Source organism: Dromiciops gliroides, chromosome 2 (assembly GCF_019393635.1).
Source record: "Dromiciops gliroides isolate mDroGli1 chromosome 2, mDroGli1.pri, whole genome shotgun sequence".
NCBI classification, from domain to species: Eukaryota; Metazoa; Chordata; class Mammalia; order Microbiotheria; family Microbiotheriidae; genus Dromiciops; species Dromiciops gliroides.
Genome location: NC_057862.1, coordinates 284,436,224 through 284,459,274, shown reverse-complemented (window position 1 = coordinate 284,459,274; position 23,051 = coordinate 284,436,224). Strand labels below are relative to the sequence as shown.

Here is a 23,051-nt window from a genome sequence, read left to right as displayed (position 1 = left end):
AAACATACTCAGTTTCTTTACCTATTGAATTATTATTATCATTTGAATTGTTTTCTTACCTGCTTAATTGTTATTATTATTATTATTATTATTAATGAATGTTGTTGTTTTAGTGACACTCCATTATACATTTTGCTCACTGATTATGTTAATAGTATTAATAAGCTTGTGACAGATAATAATAGCTATCATTTACATAGCACTTTATGGTTTGCAAAGTGATTTACTAATATCTCATTTTATCTTCACAACTACTGCAGGAAATAAGGTGTTTTTATTATTCAGATTTTATGCCAAGAAAACTATGGCAGGGCGTGCAAGCAAGTGACTTGCCTGGGGTCGTACACTGGTAGTAGGAAGTACCTGAGCAGGATTTGAACTCAGGTCTTCCTGGTTCTGGGTCTACTATCTCAGTGACTACATCACCTACCTATAATCTTATATTTTTAAATTATATGTTTTTAAAATTATAAAATAAAGCTAAAAAAATTAAAGCTTGTATATGCCATTATTAAATGTATTCTTGTTAAAATGGAAATACTCTTTAGCTATGTAACTGAAGAGAAAAAGACACTTTTTATAAATAGCCAAAGAATATGGTACATTTGAGTTCTCTAATATAAAGTTAATTTAGAAGACAATTATATAGAGTACTTTATAAAATACAAAGACCTAATAGATTTTTATTTTTCATTGAAGTTGGCCTTTGTCGGAGTTTGATCCAAGCCAGATTCGACTAATCGTGTATCAAGATTGTGAAAGAAGAGGGAGGAATGTCTTGTTCGACTCTAGTACTAAAAGAAAAACTGAGGACATATCTGTGTCGGTGAGCATATTATTTGATTATTAAATTTAGGATAAATAAGTACAAATCATTTTTCATAAGTAACTAAATGTGATAGTATCTATACTCTGTTTTAAAAATTCAAAATTCTGCATGCCAGAACTTGAAATCAATAGTAAAATACTTTGGGACATTAAATTAATGTCTATTATCTGGATACTGGGATTTGGTGAAACACTGTGGGACATTAATTTGAACATTTAAAAATTTTAATTAAATTTAACTTTCCAAATTAATAGCCTATTGTCTCCTTTTTCTTTTTCTTTTCTTTTTTGGGGGGCATTTGGTGTTAAGTGACATGGTCAAGGTCACACAGCTAGTAAGTGTCTGAGGCCAGATTTGAACTTAGTTCTTCCTGCCTCCAAGGCTGGTACTCTATCTACTGTGCTACCTAGCCTACTCCTCTCCTTTCTCTTTCAAATTTTTTCTTATCTATAGTCAGTCAGTAAGCCTTTATTAAATGCCTGCTATGTGCTAGGGATAGGAATAAAAGTAAAAGAAAGTCCCCTGCCCTTGAGGGGCTCACACTCTAATTAGGAAAAAACAACATGCAAACAAATATGTACAGAGAAGCTGTATGTAGATAAAAAGGAAATAATCATCACAGGAAAGGCAGTAGAATTAAGAGGGTTTGGGGGGAAAGACTTCTTATTGAAGGTGGGATTTTAGCTGGCATTTGGAAAAAAGCCAAAGAAGTGAGGAGGCAGAAATGAGGAAAGAAAGTATTCCAGACATGGGGACAGCCAAAGAAAATACCTGGAGCTGAGTCACGGAATATCCAGCAAGCCACTGTCACTGGATCAAAGAATACAAGATGGGGTATAAAGTATAAGAAGGTTGTAGGTAGAGAGAACATCTTCCTTTACCAGGTTATTAGGAAACATATCAAAGATGGTATCATTCATTGAAGGTTGTCTAGCTGTTCACACAATACAGAATAATAATAGTTACCATTTACATAGTACTATAAGGTTTATAAATTTATCTACATGTAGGTATATTTATAGCTATGTATCCATCTGTGTGGGTATATATATTCATATATGTTTATATATACATGTACTCATAGAAATACATGAGTGTATGCAAATACACACATATTAAATTTCATTTCATATTTACAACAATGCTGTTAGAAAGGTGCTATCCTAGGGGCAGCTAGGTGGCACAGTGGATAAAGCACCAGTCCTGGATTCAGGAGTACCTGAGTTCCAATCTGGCCTCAGACACTTGACACTTACTAGCTGTGTGACCCTGGGCAAGTCACTTAACCCTCATTGCCCCACTAAAAAGAAAAAAAAAAAGAAAGATGCTATCCTTATCCCATTTTACCAGTGAAGAAATTGAATCTGAGAGGGATTAAATGGCTTCCCCAGAGTCCTACAAGTATTAAGTATCTAAGGCAGAATTCAAACCCAGGCCTTCCTCACTCCAAGTCTGGCACTCTGTTCACTACACCCCCCAACTTCCTTTACCAAAATATTTCAGATATCAATGGTTTTCCAGTTGAAAATATGAAAAAATTCTACTTTCTCTGTTTTGTACATCAGTGCTATGTTTGATTTGAAAGGGTTGGCACTTGAACTCCACCTTTTGAAGGTAATTTTTAACGTCCTTAATATTCAGTGGAAGGGTGGGACAGAGCCAAGATGGTAGAGGAAAAGCAGTAACTGCTTGGAGCTCCCCACACAATCTCTCTATAAACTTCCAAATAATGCCATAAGACAATTCCTGGAGCAGCAGAACCCACAAAAGGATGGCATAAGATCACTTTCCAGCCAAAGACATCTTAGAAGATCCGCAGGAAAGGTCTGTTGTACTGGGGTGAAAGCAGAGCACAGCCCCGGTGCCATGCATGCAGATTCAGCCCCAGGCTATGCCAAAGAAAGAGACTTCCAGAACCTCTGAATTGGCTGCAGTGGTGGCTGCTTCTAGAATTAAGCTCACTGTCTGGTGAGAGAGCTGAGTGGTTGGCCGGGAGGAGATTACAGGGGTCTCTGCTGGTGCTGAGGCTGAACTCAGTTGTTTTGCCTTTGCTGGGAACTAGGAAGCAGTCTTGAGCAGTGGTGGCCCAGGTTGGGGAGGGGCACAGGCTCGCCAGTGCTAGCGACAGTGAAACACATTTTTGTTTCCAAGTTAAAGAGCAAGTAGGCCTGGGGTTATTTACATACCAGAACACAGGCCAAGCAAGTGCCTCTCTTTAAATCATATGAGCTGGGAACCTCTGAAGCTTGGGGCAGTACATCCTGGAAACAATGCCCCTCTTTAAGAAGGAATTAAAAGTCAAGATAGAGGCTAGCAAAATGAACAGACAGAAGAAGATGTGGACCATAGAAAGTTTCTTGGTGACAAGGAAGATCAAAATACACCCCCAAAAGAAGATAACAAAGTCAAAGTTCCTCCATCCAAAGCTTCTAAGAAAAATATAAAATGGTCTCAGGCCATAGAAGCTCTCAAAAAGGATTTTGAAGATAAAGTAAGAGAGGTAGAGGGAAAAGTAAGAGAGGTAGAAGAAAAAATGGAAAGAGAAATGAGAGTGATGCGGGGAAAGTCATTAAGTCAATAGCTTGAAAAGCCAAATGGAAAAGCTCTCTGAAGAATATAATTGCTTAAGAATTAGGATTGAACAAATGGAAGCTAATGACTTTATGAGAAATCAAGACACAATAAAGCAAATCCAAATGAATGAAAAAACAAAGGGCAATGTGAAATATCTCCTTGGAAAAACAGCTGACCTGGAAAAATAGATCCAAGAGAGATAATTTGAAAATTATTAGACTACTGGAAAACCATGATCAAAACAAGAGCTTAGACATCATTTTCCAAGAGATTGTCAGGGAAAACCGTCCTGATATTCTAGAAGCAGAAGGTAAAATAGAAATTGAAAGAATCCACCAATCACCTCCTGAAAGAGATCCCAAAATGAAAACTTCCAGGAATATTATAGCCAAATTCCAGAGCTCCCAGGTCAAGGAGAAAATATTGCAAACAGGGTGGGGTGTCTTATGTCTGGGGCTAGATTTGGGCTAGGGGCTTCCTGGCTCCAGGGCTGGTGCTTTGTCCACTGTGCCACCTAGCTAACCCATGATGACATCTTTAAAATAGGGTTGAGGAGTAGGAGGAATGCACTAGGAGAGGGGGAAGGGGAGAGGTGGACTGTGGAGAGATAGTTCACATGGATACAAGAAAAAAGCTTATGGAGGGGTGCGAAATAGGGGGAAGGAGTGGGGGAGTGAGTGAACCGTACTATCATCAGAATTGGATCACAGAGCGAATAACATACATATTCAAGTGGGTATAGTAATATATTTTTGCCCTAAGTTAAAGTGGGAGGGGAAGGAGATGGGGGTGGGGAGAAGAGGGGAAAGAGGGAAGGGCATATTGGGGAAGGGAGCAATAAAAAGCAAAACACTTTTGAGGAAGGCGAAGATGTTCTGCATAACTGCACATGTATGACATATTGAATTGCTTGATTTCATAGGGAGGGTTGAGGAGGGAGGGAGGAAGAAAAAATTAGAACACAGAATTAGCTCAAAGACCTTAATCTCATCAGACTGGGCTCAAGGAGGGAATAACATTCACACCCAGTTGGGAGGAGTAATCTATTTAACCCTACAGGAACGTAGAAGATAAAGAGGGAAGGGTGAAAGAAGGGAGGGCATAGCAGGGGAGGGGGGCAGTCAAAAGTAAAACACTTTTGAGGAGGAATAGGGTAAAACAAGATAGAAAATAGAGTAAATATCATGGGAAGGAAATAGGATGGAGGGAAATAGTTATGGTGATTGATTATAATTACAAAAATGTATGGTACCTACTTTGCTGGACTATTGTGAAGAAAATTCTTTGTCAAGTTTAAGGTACTATATAAAAGTTATGATGAACATGATGCTATCAGAAAAACCTGGAAAGACCTGCATGAACTAAAGCAGAGTGAAATGCGCTGTATACAAAATAATAGCAATAGTGTAAGATGATCGGCTGGAAAGCACGTGGTTATTTTCAGCAAGACAGTGATCCAGTATAACTCTGAAGGACTTATGAAAAATGCAGTCCATCTACAGAAAAAGAACTGATGGTATCTGAAAACAGATTGAAACACATTTTTTTTTTTGGACAATGCCTTAATCTGAAGTTCTGTTTTTATTTTCCTTTCATAACCTAGCTAATGTGGAGGTGTTTTCCATGACTACTCATGTATAACTTATATCGAAGTGCTTGAGGTCTTGGGGGTGGGGTGGGGGTGGGGGGTGACAAGGTGGGGAGGAAGAGAAGTTGGATCACGAAGTTTTAAAAAATTTGGGGGGCAGCTAGGTGGTGCAGTGGATAAAGCACCAGCCCTGGATTCAGGAGTACCTGAGTTCAAATCTGGCCTCAGACACTTGACACTTGCTAGCTGTGTGACCCTGGGCAAGTTACTTAACCCTCATTGCCCCACCAAAAACAAAAAATTTATGTCAATTTATTTTACATGTATTTTGGAAAATACAATTCTAAACAGAAAAAGAAATATAAAATTTTTTTTAAATAAATAAATTTTAAAAAAAAAGAATCCACCTATCACCTCCTGAAAGAGATTCCAAAATGAAAACTTCTAGGAATATTATAGCCAAATTCCAGAGCTCTCAGGTCAAGGAGAAAATATTGCAAGCAGTCATAAAGAAACAATTCAAATGCTGTGGAGCCACAGCCAGGATAACAGAAGATCTGGCAGCTTCTACATAAAAGGATCTGAGGGCATGGAATATGATATTCTGGAGGGCAATGAAATTGTGATTACAACCAAGAATCACCTACCCAGCAAAACTGAGTGTAATCTTTCAGGGGTAAAAATGGAACTTCAATGAAAAAGTGGACTTTCAGGCATTCTTGATGAAAAGACCTGAACTACATAGAAAATTTGACTTTCAAATACAAGACCTTAGAGAAGCATAAAAAGACAAACAGAAAAAGAAATCATATGGGATGTTAAAAGGTTAAACTGTTTACATTACTACATGGGAGATTGATACTCTTAACTCAAAAGAACTTTCTCAATATTAGAGCAGTTGAAAGGAATAGATTTAGACAGAGGGCACAGGTGGGAATTTATTATGCAGGGATGATATCTGTAAAGCATTTATTGTTTATCGGGGTTTTTTGTGGGGCAGTTAGGGTTGGGGGGCTTGCCTAGGTCATGCAGTTGGGGAGTGTCTTGTGTCTGAGGCTGGATTTGGGTTCAGGTCCTCCTGGGTCCAGGGAGGGTGCTTTGTCCACTGTGTCACCTAGCTGCCCCATGATGACATCTTTAAAATAAAATTAAGGGGGGGCAGCTAGATGGCACAGTGGATAAAGCACCAGCCCTGGATTCAGGAGTACCTGAGTTCAAATCTGGCCTCAGACACTTAACACTTACTAGCTGTGTGACCCTGGGCAAGTCACTTAACCCCAATTGTCTTACTAAAAAAAAAAAAATATAAATAAATAAATAAATAAATAAATAAATAAAATTAAGGGGTGAGAGGATTGCACTGGGAGAAAGGGAAAGGGAGAAGTGGAATGGAGTAAAATAGCTCATGTAAAAGAAGCAAGAAGAAGCTTATGGAGTGGAGGGGAAGATGGGGGAGAAATGGAGGAGTGAAAGAGCCTTACTGTCATCAGAATTGGTTCAAAGAAGGAATAACATACAGACTCAAGTGGGTATAATAATATATCTTTCCCTGAAGGAAAGTGGGATGGCAAGGGGAAAAGGGGGGGAGAAGGAAGGGAGGGCAGATTGGAGGAGGGGCAGTCAGAAGCAAAGTACTTTTGAGGAGGGAAAGGGTAAAAGAAGATAGAAAATAGAGTAAATATCATGGGGAGCAAATAGGATGGAGGGAAACACAGTAATAGCAACTGGGAAAAAATTTGAAGCGGAGGCAAGAGCAATGTTAGATGAGGATGAGAATGATGGTGGTGGTGGTGGTAGTAGTACTTTGCTGGGCTATTATGAAGAAAAAAGTCTCTGTCAGGTATAATGTACTATATAAATGTTAGCTATTATTGTTGCAATAATCAACCTCATGGGTGTTTTGAAGGAAATCTCCCTTTAAAGTACTATATAAATGTAGTTTACTATTTAGAAAAAAAAGATGAGCAAAATGCTATCAGAAAAATCTGGAAAGACTTACATGAGCTGATGCAAAGTAAAATGTACTGTATACAAAATAACAGCAATATTGGAAGATGATTGGCTGAGAATTACTTAGTTATTTCCAGCAATGCAGTGATCCAAGACAACTCTGATGGATTTATGAAAAATGCAATCCGGGGCAGCTAGGTGGCGCAGTGGATAGAGCACCGGCTCTGGAACTCAGGAGTACCTGAGTTCAAATCCGGCCTCAGACGCTTGACACTTACTAGCTGTGGGACCCTGGGCAAGTCACTTAACCCCAATTGCCTCACCAAAAAAAAAAAAAGAAAAATGCAATCCATTTATAGGGAAAGAGCTGATAGTATCTGCATACAGATGGAAGTATAAAAAAAATTCAATGGAAAGCCAAGTGTTAAAATTCTTTTTTCTTGTCACATTATTCTATCCCTCCTGTACTAAAACAAAAAAATAAAATAAAATAAACAATTTGGTTCTTAGAAAGAAGTAGTAATAGGCATCTTAGGAATGTTAAATATCAATCTTGAATGTGACTCATAGGTTTTAATCATTATACCTACTATACCTACTTTCTCTTTCATATTTGAGTGATAATTATATAAAAACGACTAAGTAGCAGTACTGTACTAGATTGTAAGCTTATCCTTGTCAAATATACCATCTTATTCTTTCTCTTCTCCTGGGCTGGGCATTGGTTTTTAGACTTGTTAGGCAGTTTAAAAATGCCTTCTGAATGAATGACTAAATAGTGTAAGTAGAAAAGATAATTGTATTAAATAACATTACATATAAGATAGCGATTTATTCTGAAGCCATGCTACCATGTAAGTGAACAGAGTAAAAATTTTAAATGGCAGAGCCAAGACTAGACTCTTTTTCTCCTAGAGTTAGTGATTTTTCTTTTATACTGCTTTGTCTCTACTAGAGACAGTATTCTAGTTGCATTATTAATGAGAAATCTTCATTAATAGATCCACAAATTATGAAAAACCATTTGGAGGAAATGTTCAAAAGCATGGAAGACAGTTCTTGGGATAAAAGGAAACACCTTTTGCACTTAGTGCAAATAATGAAATTCTATTAAGGGAGAACAATATAATTTTATTTAAATGTTGCTAAAGGTTATAGGATTTATTTAAACCAGAGAATAGTCTCTGAATATCAACAGCAGATTTCTTAAGTAAGCAGACAATTTTTAAAGAAATGCTTTTAGTATTTTAGCTGAAGGAAGGTTATTATAAAAATTCATTTTTCTGTAGTTGTGAAAGAATGGTATTTGTATTTTAGTGTATTTTAAGCTTTCATAAGATAACCTATACCTTTTACATTTTTATTACATTGTAATAATGTTAATTGATTGAGTTTTGTCATTATTGCAGAAACAGTTGAAGCAGTTACAGAGCAAATATAGAATTTTCAGAACTTATCACTTTCTGAAGCTAGGCTTTAAAAATGCTACCAAGTGCATTTGTGTCTGTGTGTGATTTGACTGCTGGAAGCTCACAAGTGAAATATTAATAGAGGAACATGCCTCGTTTGATGCTGAAAATGTTGACTTGTGGTTTCTCTGAAAACCATCATAGCCAAATACATTTGAGTGTGGTTTCATCACATGATCCTTTGCTGTTCCCAAAATATTGTTTTTGTTTCAAAGATAAAATGCAAAGCTAGTTTGTGAGTTCCTTGGGTAATCATATGATCATTCACTTTTTCCTACCATTGTATGCTACATGCAAGAACAAAAAGCTTTGTCTTGTTAGCAAATTTACACATCACAAAAATTCAGAAAATTTATAATTTGAGACAATTGGAGTCCATTTTTTAAAAGTTGAACATTTTGAGTGTGAGGCAGGTTTAAACTTGCAAGTCTTAATTCATATATCTAGAATGTGAAATTTACCTCAGTGGCTTAAGTATGAAAAATGTACAGTGATGTTTTCAGGATTTTGATAAATATTTTGTATTTACAGGTAAAGCTACCTGTATATTAGAGAGAAATTCTTATAATGTCATCATGTAATAGGAATGATCGTTCAAAAAGGTTAGAAGGCTCTTTTCTTTATATAAGTTTGCAGGTTTGTAAGTCTCTAGGTATAGGGATTCTAAGGAAAGAAAGAGTTGGTGGGCCTGTCAAATGACTTTCAAGTTCTTTGGAGGAGAATTTTGGACAGCTTAGGTGAGTCCCTACCTTTACTCTGCCATGTTGGCTTCATCCCCACCCCCACCCATCCCCTAGGAATAACCATTTATTAAAAGCCTATGAAAAAAAAATTACAAAAAAGAAAAAAAAATTTAAGATACTATGATGTGCCAGGCATTAGGGTAAGTGCATGACAAATATTTTATTTGATCCTCACAGCAGCCCTGTGAGGTGGATACAGTTATTATCCCAATTTTACAAATGAGGAAACTGAGGCAAATAGATTAAGTTACTTGCTCAGGATCACACAGACTTTTAGGGAGAGATAGAGGAAAAAGAAAGAAAAGGATCAATGGAATGGAGGGAAATACATATTCAGGAATCATAACTGTGAATGTGAATGGGATGAATTCACCCATAAAATGGAAGCAGATAGTAAAATAGATTAAAAACCAGAATATGACAATACATTGTTTATAAGAAATATATTTGAAGCAAAGAGACACCCACAGAGTAAAAATAAGGGGCTAGAGCAGAATCAAAAGCAGGGGTAGCAATCATGATCTCAGACAAAGAAAAAGCAACAAATAAATCTAATTAAAAGAGATGATCAGGGAAACTACATTTTAAAAGGTACCACAGACCAGGGCTTCTTAAATTTTTTCCATTCCTGACCCCTTTTTGCCCAAGAAATTTTTATATGACCCCTGGGCATATAGGTATATAAAATAGGCATACAAATCAAACATTTGCTCTCAGATTTTTCATGACACCCACATTCAATTATGTGAGCCCATATAAGGTTGCAACCCCAAATTTAGGAAGCTTTGCCATAGATAATGAAGTAATATCAATACTAAACATAGGCACCAAACAAAACCAACAAAAGATCAAAGCAAAACAATTTTGTAGCCCAGGATAACTAAGGAGGTTGGTGAAAAAGGTCTGTCTTGTTGGGGGTGGTGCTCAGACCTGGAGTCTAGTGCAAACACCACACTGCAGACTGAACCAGGCCTCAGCAGTAGGCCTTGGAGGCAGTTGGTCAGTGGCAGGAGCAGCTTTGAGAGCTTTCAACCCACAGACAGTAAGGGAGTTGGACAGCTTGTTAGAAGGAAATGACAGGGAACCCTTTTCTGGCATTGGGTGCAGGGCTTTGTCACATAGCCCATATACAATCTTGAGTTGCAGTCCCAGAGCTAAGAGGAACACTAGCTTTTGAACATTTGCAGCTACAGGGGTACAGGGGCCCTGGTCACAATTCCAGGGCAGGGACAAATGCTCATGGTCTATCATAGACCAAAGCACAGGCCAGGAGAACAATGAAAATACACTTCTCCTTAGATCATACCACCTTGGAAGCACTGAAAACCTATAGACTTCCAGAGCAAGCTCTGAAAACAACAAGGAAGTCCTGAATCTTGGGAGAAGAGCTCAACATTAAAACAAAATTATAAGTCAAGAAATAGACCAGAAAACAAACAAAAAACAACAAAAAATAATATGACCATAGAAAGTTACTCTGGTGACAGGGAAGATCAAAAGAAATGCAAAAGAAGACAATGAAATAAAAACAACTACATGCAAAGCTTCAAAGAAAAATGTAAATTGGTCAGGGGGCCCAAAGAGAATTTCTGTTTTGTTTCATGGTTTGTTGTTTTGGGTTTTTTTTGGGGGGGGGGGGGGTGAGGCATTCGGGTTTAAGTGACTTGCCCAGAGTCACACAGCCAAAGAGAATTTCTGGAAGAACTTATAAAGGATTTAAAAAATCAAATAAGAGAGGTAGAGGAAAAAATGGGGAAAGAAATGAGAGAAAATTATGAAAAGAGAGTCAGCTTAGTAAAGGAGGCATGAAAAATATTGAAAAAAAGAACACCTTAAAAAACATAATCATCCAAATGGTAAAAAGAGACACAAAAATCCACTGGAGAGAAAAACCATTTTAAAAGCAAACTTGGCCTAAGGGAAAAAGAGGTCCAAATGCTAACTGAAGGGGAAAAAACCTCCTTAAAAATTAGAATTCAACAATTAGAAGCCCCCATGACCCCATGAGACATCATGAAACAACAAAACAAAGTCAAAAGAATGGGGAAAATAGGCAAAACTTAAATATCTCATCAGGAAAAAACAACTAACCTGGAAAATATATCGAGGAAAAATGATTTAAGAATTACTGGACTCTGAAAGCCATGATCAAAAAAAGACCCTAGACATCAACTTTCAAGAAATTATCAAGGGAAACTATTCTGCTATCCTAGAACCAGAGGGTAAAATATAAATGGACAAAATCCACTGATCACCTCCTGAAAGTGATCCCAAATTGAAAACTCTTGGGAATATTATAGCCAAATTCCAGGATTCAGGGAGAAATTATTGCAAACAGCCAGAAGGAAACCATTCAAATGCTGTAGAGCCACGGTCAGGATCACACAAGATTTAGCAGTTTTTTGTGTTTTTTTTTTTTTTAACAGATTGGATGATTCCTGAGGACAAAGGAACTAGGATTATAACCAAGAATCACCTACACAGCAAAGCTGATTATAATCCTTTGGGGGGGGGGGGAATGGTATTCAATGAAATAGAAGGCTTTTAAGCATTCTTGACAAAAAGACCAAAACAGAATAGAAAATTTGACTCTCAAGAGTTATATAGCTCTCAAGAGTTATAAAAAGGTAAATATGAAAGAGAAATCATAAGGGAATCAATGATAATATGATATTTGCTACTTCTTTGAACTTTATCATTATTAAGGCCATTGGAAGGAGTCTACATAGACAGAGGGTAAGGATATAAGTTAATTATGATGAAAAATTTTTTAAGTAAAATAAAGCATGAGAAAGAGGGATGTATTGGGAGAAGGAGGAAGGTAGAGGTAGAATGGAGTAAATTGTCTCATAAAGCAAGCACAAAAGGAAGAGGTTTTACAGTGGAGAGGGAAATGGGGGTGAGGAGTGGCAGATAACACTTAAACTATACTCATCAGAATTGGCTTAAAGAGGGAATAGCATAGCGACTCAGCTGGATATAGAAATCTGTCTTGTTTTACAGGGAAGTAGAAGGGGAGAGGGACAAAAGAAGAGGGGTGGATTATAGAAAGGAGGACCCATTAAGGCAAGTAGTGGTCAGAAGCAGCACAGGCCTTAATAGAATGGAGGAAAAATACACAGGTAGGAATCATAACTGTGAATGTGAAGGGAATGAACTCATCTATAAAACAGAAGCAGATAGCTGAGTAGATTAAAAACCAGAATCTGACAATATGTTGTTTACAAGAAACATACCTGAAACAGAGAGACATCCAGAAAGTAAAGGGAAGGGGCTGGAGAATAATCAAAAGCAGGCATAGCAGTCATGAATTCAGATAAAGCAAAAGCAAAAATAGACCTAATTAAAGGAGATAAACAGGGAAACTGGTTGGCTGTTGCCCTTCATTCTCTAAGAGGATCAAAATGACATCACTATCTTGGAGTCAAAGATGTGTCTTTTTCAGTCAAAGTGTGTCTGAACATGGCTTATCAGACCAATTCGAGCTCAGAAGACTCTACCATTTGTTGGGCATAAACAGTGTGAACATTTGGAGAGGAAGATGACTAATTTGCACATCTCCCATTTCTTTTGAGCTACTGCAATTCTGCTTTGCTCTTAGGAGCACAGCATCTTCTTTGATGCAGGCACGCCATCCTGGGCAGTCCTGTGCCAGTGTCTCCTATGTCTTACAACCGATTCCAAAGTCTTTAGAGAGACTTTTAGACTATCCTTGTATCACTTCTTCTGACTACTTTGTGAGTACTTGCCTTTTCAGTTTTATAATTCTGAAGATGACAAGATAAAGTCCCAGGTACTGAGGTCCTCTCTCAAGCTGAACTTTCATGCAACCAAACTCTACTGCAGAGAGCACAACTGTGATGGGCTGGCAACATTGTTCAAATGCCAAACATACATTTGCCTAAAAAGCAGGGAATCTACATTTTGCTAAAGGACACCATAAACGGTGAACTAATATCAATACTAAATATCTGCACCAAGTGGTATCCAAGTAGCATCTGCATTCTTAAAGGAAAAGTTAAATGAGTTATATAAGGAAATAGAAAGTAAAATTATGCTAGTAGGGCACCTCAACTTTCCCCTCCCAGAATTAGATAAAATCTAACCATAAAATAAATTAGAAAGAAGTTTAGCAGATGAATAGAATTTTAGAAAAGTTATATATGATAGACCTCTGGAAAAAGTTGAATAGCAATAGAAAGGAATCCACCATTTTGTTCAGCTATACATGGCACCTTCACAAAAATTGACCTTGTATCAGGGAATAAAAACCTCACAGCCAAATACAGAAAAGCAAAAATATTAAATCTATCTTTTTTAGATCATAATATATTATATTCAATAAAGAACCATGTAAACATAGATTAAAAATTAATTGGAAACCAAATTAATTGACTAACATGTAAAAATGTTTTGCATGACTGTACATGTATAACTGTTATACAGGGGGAAATTTTGGAATTCAAAAATTTGAAAGAAACCAAATTTTAAAAATTGTTTTTACATGTAATTGAGAGTAAATATTAAATAATAAATAAAAAGGAACTAAATGACTTAATCATAATGAATAAATGTGTCAAAGAGCAAATCAAAGAAACAATAATTTCATTAAAGAGAATGACAGAGACAGTATACCAGAATTTATGGGATTCAGCCAAAGCAATACTAAAAGGAAAATTTATATCTCCAAATTCTTAGAGGTATAAATTGGATCTGAGTTCAAATCTGGACTCGGACACTTGACACTTGCTAGCTGTATGACCCTGGGCACGTCACTTAATCCCATTTGCCTCAGCAAAAGAAAAAAAAAAAGAAAAAAAGAAAGAAAGAAAATAATCCTTTCTTAGAAAAAGGAATTGAAAAATCCACAAATGAGTTCTCTAAGAAAAAATCCCCAGGACCAGATGCATTCACAAGCGAATTCTATAAAACATTTAAAGAATAATTGATTTCAAATACTAAATAAACTATTTGGAGAAATAGGCAAAGAAGGGGGTTCTACCATATTCCTTTTATGACACAAATATGGTGGTAATATCTAAACCAAGAAGATTAAAAAAGAAAAAAGACTATAGACCAATTTTCCTATTGAATATTGATGCAAAAAAATGTTAAATAAAACACTAGCAATGAGATTATGGCAAAATTCCACCACAAGTGGGATTTGTGCCACGACTCCACGGCTGATCAGTATTAGGAAAACTATCAGCCTTATTTACCATATCAGTAATAAAAACAACAAAAAATATTATCTCAACAGTTGCAAAAAAATCTCTTGAGAAAACATAACACTGATTCCTATTAAAATATATAGACATACAGGGCAGCTAGGTGGCGCAGTGGATAGAGCACCGGCCCTGGAGTCAGGAGTACCTGAGTTCAAATCCGGCCTCAGACACTTAACATACACTTACTAGCTGTGTGACCCTGGGCAAGTCACTTAACCCCAATTGCCTCACTTAAAAATATATACATATATATATATATATATATATATAGACATAAATGGAGTTTTACTTAAAATTATGCATAGAATCTAAGATCATCAACAAACATTATTTGTGATAGGTATAAACTAGAAGCCTTCCCAATAAGATCAGGGATAAAGCAGCAATGCCCATTATCACCAGTATTATTTAGTTGTACTAGAAATGCTAGCTATAGCTATCCTCCTCCAGAAAAAGAACTAATGGACTCTAAGTACAGCCCAAAGCATGATATTTTTCACTTTTATTTTGTTTCAGTTTTTTTCCATAAAATGACCAAGATGGAAATAAATATGTTTTACGTGATTGCACATGTATAACCTATATCAGATTACTTACTGTCTTAGGGAAGGTGGTGGGGAGAGGATTTGCAACTCAAGAAATTTTTAAGTGAATGTTAAAAAGTGTTTTACATGTAATTGAGGAAAAATATTGTATAAAAATGCTAATTATAGCAATAAGAGAAGGAAAGAAATTAAAGAAATTACAATAGACAATATGAAAACAAAGCTATTACTCTTTGCTGACAATATGATGGTATACTTAAAGAATCCTAGAGAATCAACTAAAAAACTAGTTGAAATAATTATCAACTTTAGCAAAATTGCAGGATTTAAAATAAACCCATATACATCAGCAACATTTCTATGTATTACCAACAGAGTCTCTAGCAGGGAGTCTAGCAGAAAATATAAAATACTTGGGAGTCTGCCTGCCAGGATGAACCCAGGAACTGAACATAATTACAAAACATTTTTCACACATATAAAGTCAGATCTAAGCAATTGAAGAAATATTAATTGATAATTCTACCTAAAATAATTTACTTATTTAGTAATACCAGTGGTTCAGTCATACCAATGAAATTACCAAAAATATTTTATAGAACTAGAAAAAATAACAGAAATCATATGGAAGAGAACAACAGGTCAAGAATATTAAAGGAATCAATGACAAAAAATGTGAAGGAAGGCCTTCTGTATCAGATCTCAAATTGTATTACAAAGCAATAATTAAAACATTCTATTACTGGCTAAGGAAATAGTGTTGGGACCACTTGAATAGATTAGGTACACAATACACAATAATAAATGAACATAATAATCTAGTGTCTGACAAATGAAAAGATTCAAGCTTTTGGAGCAAGAACTCACCATTTGACAAAGATTGCTAGGAAAACTGGAAAGCAGTTTGACAAACTAGGCATAGACCTCACTATATACCAAGATAATATCCAAATGGGTACATGATTTAGATGCAAATGTTGATATAAGCAAATTAAGGAAACATGGAATATCTTACCTGTCAGAGCTATGCTCAAGGGAAGAATTTATGACCAAATGTGAGACTGAGAGCATTATGGGAAGTAAAGGGATAATTTTGATCACATTAAATTAAAAAGGGTTTGTACAAACAAAACCAATGTAGCCAGGATTAGAAGGAAAGCAAAAAACTGGTGGGCAAGGGGAAATTTTACAGCAAGTTTTTCTGATAAAAGCCTCATTTCTCAAATATATAAAGAACTGAGTAAAATTTATAGCAATGAGTCATTCCCCAATGGCTAAATAGTTAAAAGATACGAACACAAAGTTTTCAGATGAAGTAATCAAAGATATCTCTATTCATATGAATAAATTCTCTAAAGCATTATCGATTAAAGAAGTGTAAATTAGAATAACTCTCTGAGGTACCACCTACACCTATAAGATTGGCTAATGTGCCAGAAAAGGAAATTGACAGATGTTGAAGTGGATGTGGGAAAATTGAGACACTCATGCACTGTTGATGGAGTTGTAAACTGATTCATCTACTTTGGAAAGCAACTTGGTACTATGCCCAAAAGTCTATAAAACCACGCATACCCTTTTACCCAGCAATACCACAACTGGGTCTATATCCCAAAACAATGAGAAACAAAAAAGGAAAAGAACCTAAATGTACAAAAATATTTTAGCAACTCTTTTTTTGTGGTGGCAAAGACATTGAGAGGATGCCCATCAATTGAGGAATGGATGAGCAAGTATATAACTATGATGGAATACTATTGTGCTATAAGAAATGAAAAGCTGCAGGGCTTCAGAAAAACCAGGAAAGACTTATGTAAACTGATGCAAAGTGAAGTGAGCAGAACCAAGAGAACACTGTACACAGTAACAGCAATATTGTATGATAATCAGCTGTGAATGACTTAGTTATTCTCAACAATAAGATGATCCAAGACTAATTCCAAAGGATCTATACCAAAATATGCTCTTCCTTCAGAGAAAGAATTGATGCAGTCTGAATGAAGACTGGAGCATAATTTTTTCAAACTTTATTTGTTTTGTTTTGTTTTTTATTTTTCATTTTTTGGTTTTTGGTTTTTGATCTGTCTTTTGTTTCACGATGGGGCTAATATTGAAATATGTTTTGCATAACTGCACATGTATAATCCACATAAAATTGCTTGCCTTCCCAAGGAGGGGAAAGGAGAGGGAGAAAGAGAACTTGGAACTCAAATTAAAAAAAAAAAAACCCAAATGTTAAAAATTACTTTTACATGTAACTGGAAAAATATTTTTTTAAATGCTTATTCCTTTCTTCTCTTATATGGTCGTAAACTGTTTTCCTATCCACAGAACAACAATTTCCCCCGAAGTTTTTGTCCAATAGTGAGGCCTTACCTCAATAGCTAGGATCTTTATGTTTATCAAATACTACACTACGGGGCTCTTGTGTTTGTGTAGCTATTCTGTTACACTGATTGATCTCTCTTGTTTCTTAACCAGTACAAAATTATTTTAGTGATTACTGTTTTTTAGTAAAATTTGGGATCTGGTACTGCTAACCCCACTTCCTTCCTTTTATTTTTATAATTTCTCTTTAGATTCTTGATCTTTTTTCCCTCTAGCTTAATTTCATTATTTTTATAAATCTGCCTTTATTTGTTTAAAGATAGTTTTGTAATTGTATTTATACTGTTCATGTGAGTATTTTGGTAGGCACATGCCCCCAAATTTTTATATACTCTCTAGTTATGGCATTTTCCTTTCTATTTCTTCCTGCTAAGTTTTATTAGTAATAGATAAGTCCTTTTTTTCTTGTTTTGGGTTTTTTTTTTTTGTATCCTGTATCTTTGCTGAGGTTTTAATTGTTTCAGTTAAATGTTTAATTGTCTCTTTAAGGTTCTCTAAGTACACCATCATATATCATCTACAAAATTTGGTAATCTTGTTTCTCCTTTACCTATGCTTATTCTCTCAATTTCTTTTTCTTATATTATAACTACAGCTATCATTTCTAGCACCATATTAAATAGTAGTAGTGACAGTGGACATCCTTGATTTACCCTTGATCTTATTGGAAAGGCCTCTTAAGTTAATTCTCATTATATAGAATTCTATTTGTAGACTTTACAAAAATACAACTTATCACGTTAAAGAAAGAACCAATTATTCCTATGATTTCTACTGTTTCATATAGAAATGGGTGTTGTGTTTTTTCAAAACCTTTTCTGTATCTTTTGATATTTCATTTTTATTCATATTATTAGTATGGCCAGTTATGTTTCTAATTCTCCTAATATTAAACCAATACTGCATTCCTGGTATAAATCCAACATGGTCATAGTATATAATCTTGTGATATATATGTTGATATAGTCTGCTGATATTTTATTTAAAATTTCTACATCTATTTTCAGAAGAGATGTTGCCCTATAATTTTCTTTCCTATTTTTTGTTCTTCCAACTTAAAGGATCAAGAACATATTTATAACAGGAAGGAATTTGGTAGGATCTCTTCTTTTGCTGTTGTAATATTGGGTGAAATTATTCTTTAAATGTTTGATAGAATTAATTTCTGAATACATTTATTCCCAGGTTTTTTCCTTTGAAATTTCATTTATGGTTTGTTAAGGTTGTGTGTTTTTTTAAATTGAGTTGTAACATAAATCTGTTTCTTATATTAATTTAAATTTTATGAATATTCATACATTTCATTTAAGTTGCCAATTTAACTGGAATCTGTTGAGCAAATAGTTTCTAATATCCTTTATTTGTTATGAATTCTCCTTTTTCATTTTTATACTGGTAATTTAATTTTCTTTTTAATCAAGTTAGTTAATGGTTTATTTTATTCTCCTCCCTCCCCCCGATCCCCCCCCCAAAAAAAACCCAGCTCCTACTTTTATTTATTAATTCAATTTGTTTGTATTATTTGACTTGCGCAGAGTTACAGAGATAGTTAATGGTGGAACCAAGATTTAAAACCTGGTTCTCTGCCTCTGAAGTCAGCATTGGGGGGGGCAATGAGGGTTAAATGACTTACCCAGGGTCACACAGCTAGTAAATGCCAAGTGTCTGAGGCTGGATTTGAACTAAGATCCTCCTGAATCCAGGGCCCATGCTTTATCCACTGTGCCACCTAGCTGCCCTGAAATCAGCATCTTTACATTGTATCATTTCTCTTTCTCATCTGACTCTTGTTATTGATTTTTATCTTTTTTACTAACACATCATTGGTCTGATCATACACAGATGTCTGATTCTTTAGTGATCTCTACAATAATATCTGGTCATTTCCTGTCTGTTAAAATATAAATCACTTTTATTTTCTGTGATTTTGTTTGAGGCTTGCAATTTGTATGCTTTTTGAAGAAAATATTAGTGTAGGTATTAAATTTTTCTATAATTTATTTTATAGCAATGGATAGCATATAGTGTTTTAAAGTTTGCAAGGTACTTTATAAATATTATTTCATTTGATCCTCATATCAACCTTGGGAGATAGAGGCTACTATTATTATCCCTGTTTTATAGATGAGGAAATTGAGGCAAATAAAGGATGTGTCTTATGGCTAGTAAGTATCTGAGATATTATTTGAACTCGGTTCTTCATGACTAAAAGTTCAGTGCCTAGCTGTCAATAGTATGGTAGTAGCTGCCTAGCTATATAGCATATTGTCTAATTATCATTGTTTTTTATATAATTTTTTATTATTTGGTTGATTTGTTCTTTGACTTCCTTATTTTAGATGTTTTTAGTCTCCATTTTGGGCCATACCTTTTTTTGTTTGTTTCCCTTATTAAAAAAGTAATAGTGGGGCAGCTAAGTGGCACAGTGGATAGAGCACCGGCCCTGGATTCATAAGGACCTGAGTTCAAATCTGGCCTCAGATACTTGACACTTACTAGTTGTGTGACCCTGGACAAGTCACTTAACCCTCATTGCCCCCCCCCCCAAATAGAAAGTGATATTGGGGAAGAAGAGGATTCAGGAGGGACAGGACCACTGTGTAAAGTAGGTGGAATGAATGACATCAAGAAGACAGAGCTGCTCAATTCTTACCTTGCTTTTTTTCCTTTTGCTGCCAAGGGAGACTGACTTTTAGAGAAAAAAGAACATAACAGGGATTTGATAAGGGAAGAAGGAATAATCTAGTAAGAAATCACCTAACTTTCTTTTAGTCACTTGATCCAGTTGGACAGTATGATCAAGTACTTAAACATTTATAAATGTGAGATTGTGCAGTTTCTTTAACCCATATTTGAAAGACCCTGAAGAAAAGGATCATAGGACCATAGACTTGGAGCTGGGAGGGACCTTAAAGGCCATCTAGTCTAAGACCTTCATTTGACTGATGGGGAAAGTTAGATTCAACTACGTTACTTGCTTAAGATTACAGTTAGTAGGTGTCAGAACCAGCTTTCACACTCACTTGGGTGATCCCCAATTCAGAACTCTTCCCACTGCAACATAATTGCTTTTCTACAAGAACTATGAAGGACAAGAGAAGGGTAAATGACTCTGTTTCCAAAAACAGAAAGAAAAATGGGGGAGGGGGAGACAAAGAATGTTCATACTATATGCCTGAGATTGACTTTGATTTTTACTTAATAATTTCTTGTTGATTTATTTCTGTATAAATTCTAGAATCATCTATTAAAGAGATGGTTAGCACATTAGAAAAGGAAAAAATATCATAAATGAACTAACATAGTTTCATCAGCAATAAGTCATGGCAGACTAACTTGATATCTTTTTTTTTTTACATTTATGCTACTGGCAGATTACTGGTATGCTACAAATAGAGTTTCATTAGATTTGGATGCAGTGTCTGATAAATTATCTCAAGGTATTCCTGTGGAAAAGATGGAGAGATATGGATTAGGTAATAATAGTATAGTTATACGGTTTCAGAACTGGTAATATCTGGACTCAGTAGGTATCAATATCAGTAGGTTAATGTCATTTTGACCAGAGGTCTCCAGTGCAGTGGCCCAAGGATTTGTGTTCAGCCCTATGCTGTTGAACATGCTGGGCTGAATTAAGACATAACTTCCAGGGGCAGCTAGGTGGCACAGTGGATAGAGCACTGACCCTGGAATCAGGAGTACCTGAGTTCAAATCTGGCCTCAGTCACTTAACACTTACTAGCTGTGTGACCCTGGCAAGTCACTTAACCCCAATTGCCTCACTAAAAAAAAAAGACATAACTTCTAGAAACAAAGTGGCAGGAATACCGTGCTCTACCGTCATCAGACCACACCAGGTATATAGTGTTTAGTTTAGTTAGGTTCCATCATTTGGGCTTAGCATACTTCCTGGCACATAGTTTGAACTTAATGGATGCTTTATCTCTCTAGGAAAGATACCACTAAGCTGGAAAACATCCAAAGAATGACACCTAGGGTGGGAATGGGCCTTGCATTTTTATGGGGATTGGTTGAAGGAACTATGGATGTTTAGCTTGGAAAAGAGAAAATGCAGGTAGCAGAACATAGTACTACTGCATGTAGAATGACACAAAAGCTGTAGCATTTTAAGGACTGTCGCATCAAGGTAATGGCACTTAATTCTGTTTGGCTCCAGAAGGCAGATCGAGAAACAATGGGTAGAAGTTACAAAGAAGCAAATTTAGATTGGATATTGGAAAAACATTCCTAACAGTTACAGTTGTTCAAAAATGTAGTGAAGTACTTCAGGAGATGGTGGTTTCTCCCTCATTTGGTGTTCTTTAATGAGAGACAAACCACTTGTCAGGTATATTAAAATGGAGGTGAAATTTTGGTATGAATTAGTAGATGATATAGCTGTTAAAGTCCCCTCTAATGTTAAAATTCTCCATGATTACAATTTTTGATTTCTGTTATCTAATGCTTGTGATTAAGATTTGGGCTTTTTTGCATTTTTTGTTCCCTTTGTAATTAATCAGTTTTTATATAATGTCCATGTCAAATACTTATATTCCCTAAGATTCCTATTCAGAAATCTCAGGAAGTCTCTCAAATCCATTTTGATAACAAAAGGCTTTATTCTGGGGTAGTGCTTGAGTTGCATGCAGTTGAAGAAAGATGCAGAATTGAGGATAGAGTGTATTTAGGAAATGGGGGCTTGCAGTTTAAAACCATAGGAATAGAAGATGGACCATCACGTGTAAGGAAAAGGGAATAGGCCAGTTTGGCTAAAGCTCGTGTGTGTGTGTGTGTGTGTGTGTGTGTGTGTGTGTGTGTGTCCCTCTGTCAACCTGTTTGTGACTGTTTTTGTATACACACAAGGGATGGGAGAGGACTAATGTGCAATGAAGTTAGAAAGGTGTTATGGCAAGTTTGTAAGAAGTTTTACATGCTTAAAAAATAATTGATCCTAGAGGCAGTAAGGAATCAGAGAAGTTTGAGTAGAGAAGTGACATGGTCAGAGTTATACTTAACAAAAATCACTTTGATAACAAAATGGAAGATGGACTGAAGTCGGTCAAGACTTTAGGTGGAGAACCTAATTAGGAGACCATTGCAGTAATCTAGCCAAGAAGAGATGAGGGCCTGAATTCATGTAGTAACTGTATGAGGAGAGGAAGCATTCAGATGCAGGAGATGTGGTAGTTAGAAACACAAAGATTTGGCAACTGATTATATATATGGGGTGAGAACTTGAGTATAATGCTGAGATTATGAACCTGGAACACTGGAAGAATGACAGTGTTTTCAACAGAAATAGGAAAGTTTGGAAGATGGATGCCTTTGGGGAAAAAGATAATGAGTTCTAATTTGGACATGTTGAGTTTGAGAAATCTTGAGAACATTGAACTTGAAATGTCCAGTAGTTAATTGTTTATTCTGTACTTTGCTTCCTTTTCATTGGTAGATAAAACATTTTGTTCAGGCTTGAAATTTCCTTTTGGTTCATTCTCTTATTGAACTTGTAAAACTATGTGTTATTATTCACATCTTTAAAAATTTCAGTTAGCTTTTACTTTAAGACTATGAGGCAAACCCACAATGGTAGAGGAGAGGCAGTAACTCAGCTGAACATTCTTTTCCAAAACAACTTTAAAATAATGCCTCTACTCAAGTTCTTGAGTGGCAAAGCCAAGAAAAAGTTGGGATGAGACATTTTTCTAGGCAAAACCAACTTCAGAGGTTGGTAGAAGTC

At 35.8% G+C, this 23,051-nt stretch overlaps 1 protein-coding gene across 2 annotated transcripts in view; it reads left to right on the top strand.

Annotated features, from left to right (window-relative positions):
• FNIP1 (folliculin interacting protein 1) overlaps nt 1-23,051 on the top strand; it is a 149,674-nt gene that overhangs the window by 61,877 nt on the left and 64,746 nt on the right. For both annotated transcript variants that reach the window (XM_043990174.1, XM_043990173.1), the window contains exon 2: nt 700-826. In XM_043990174.1, coding sequence (XP_043846109.1) covers nt 700-826 — 127 coding nt within the window. The remainder of the gene's footprint in view (nt 1-699; nt 827-23,051) is intronic.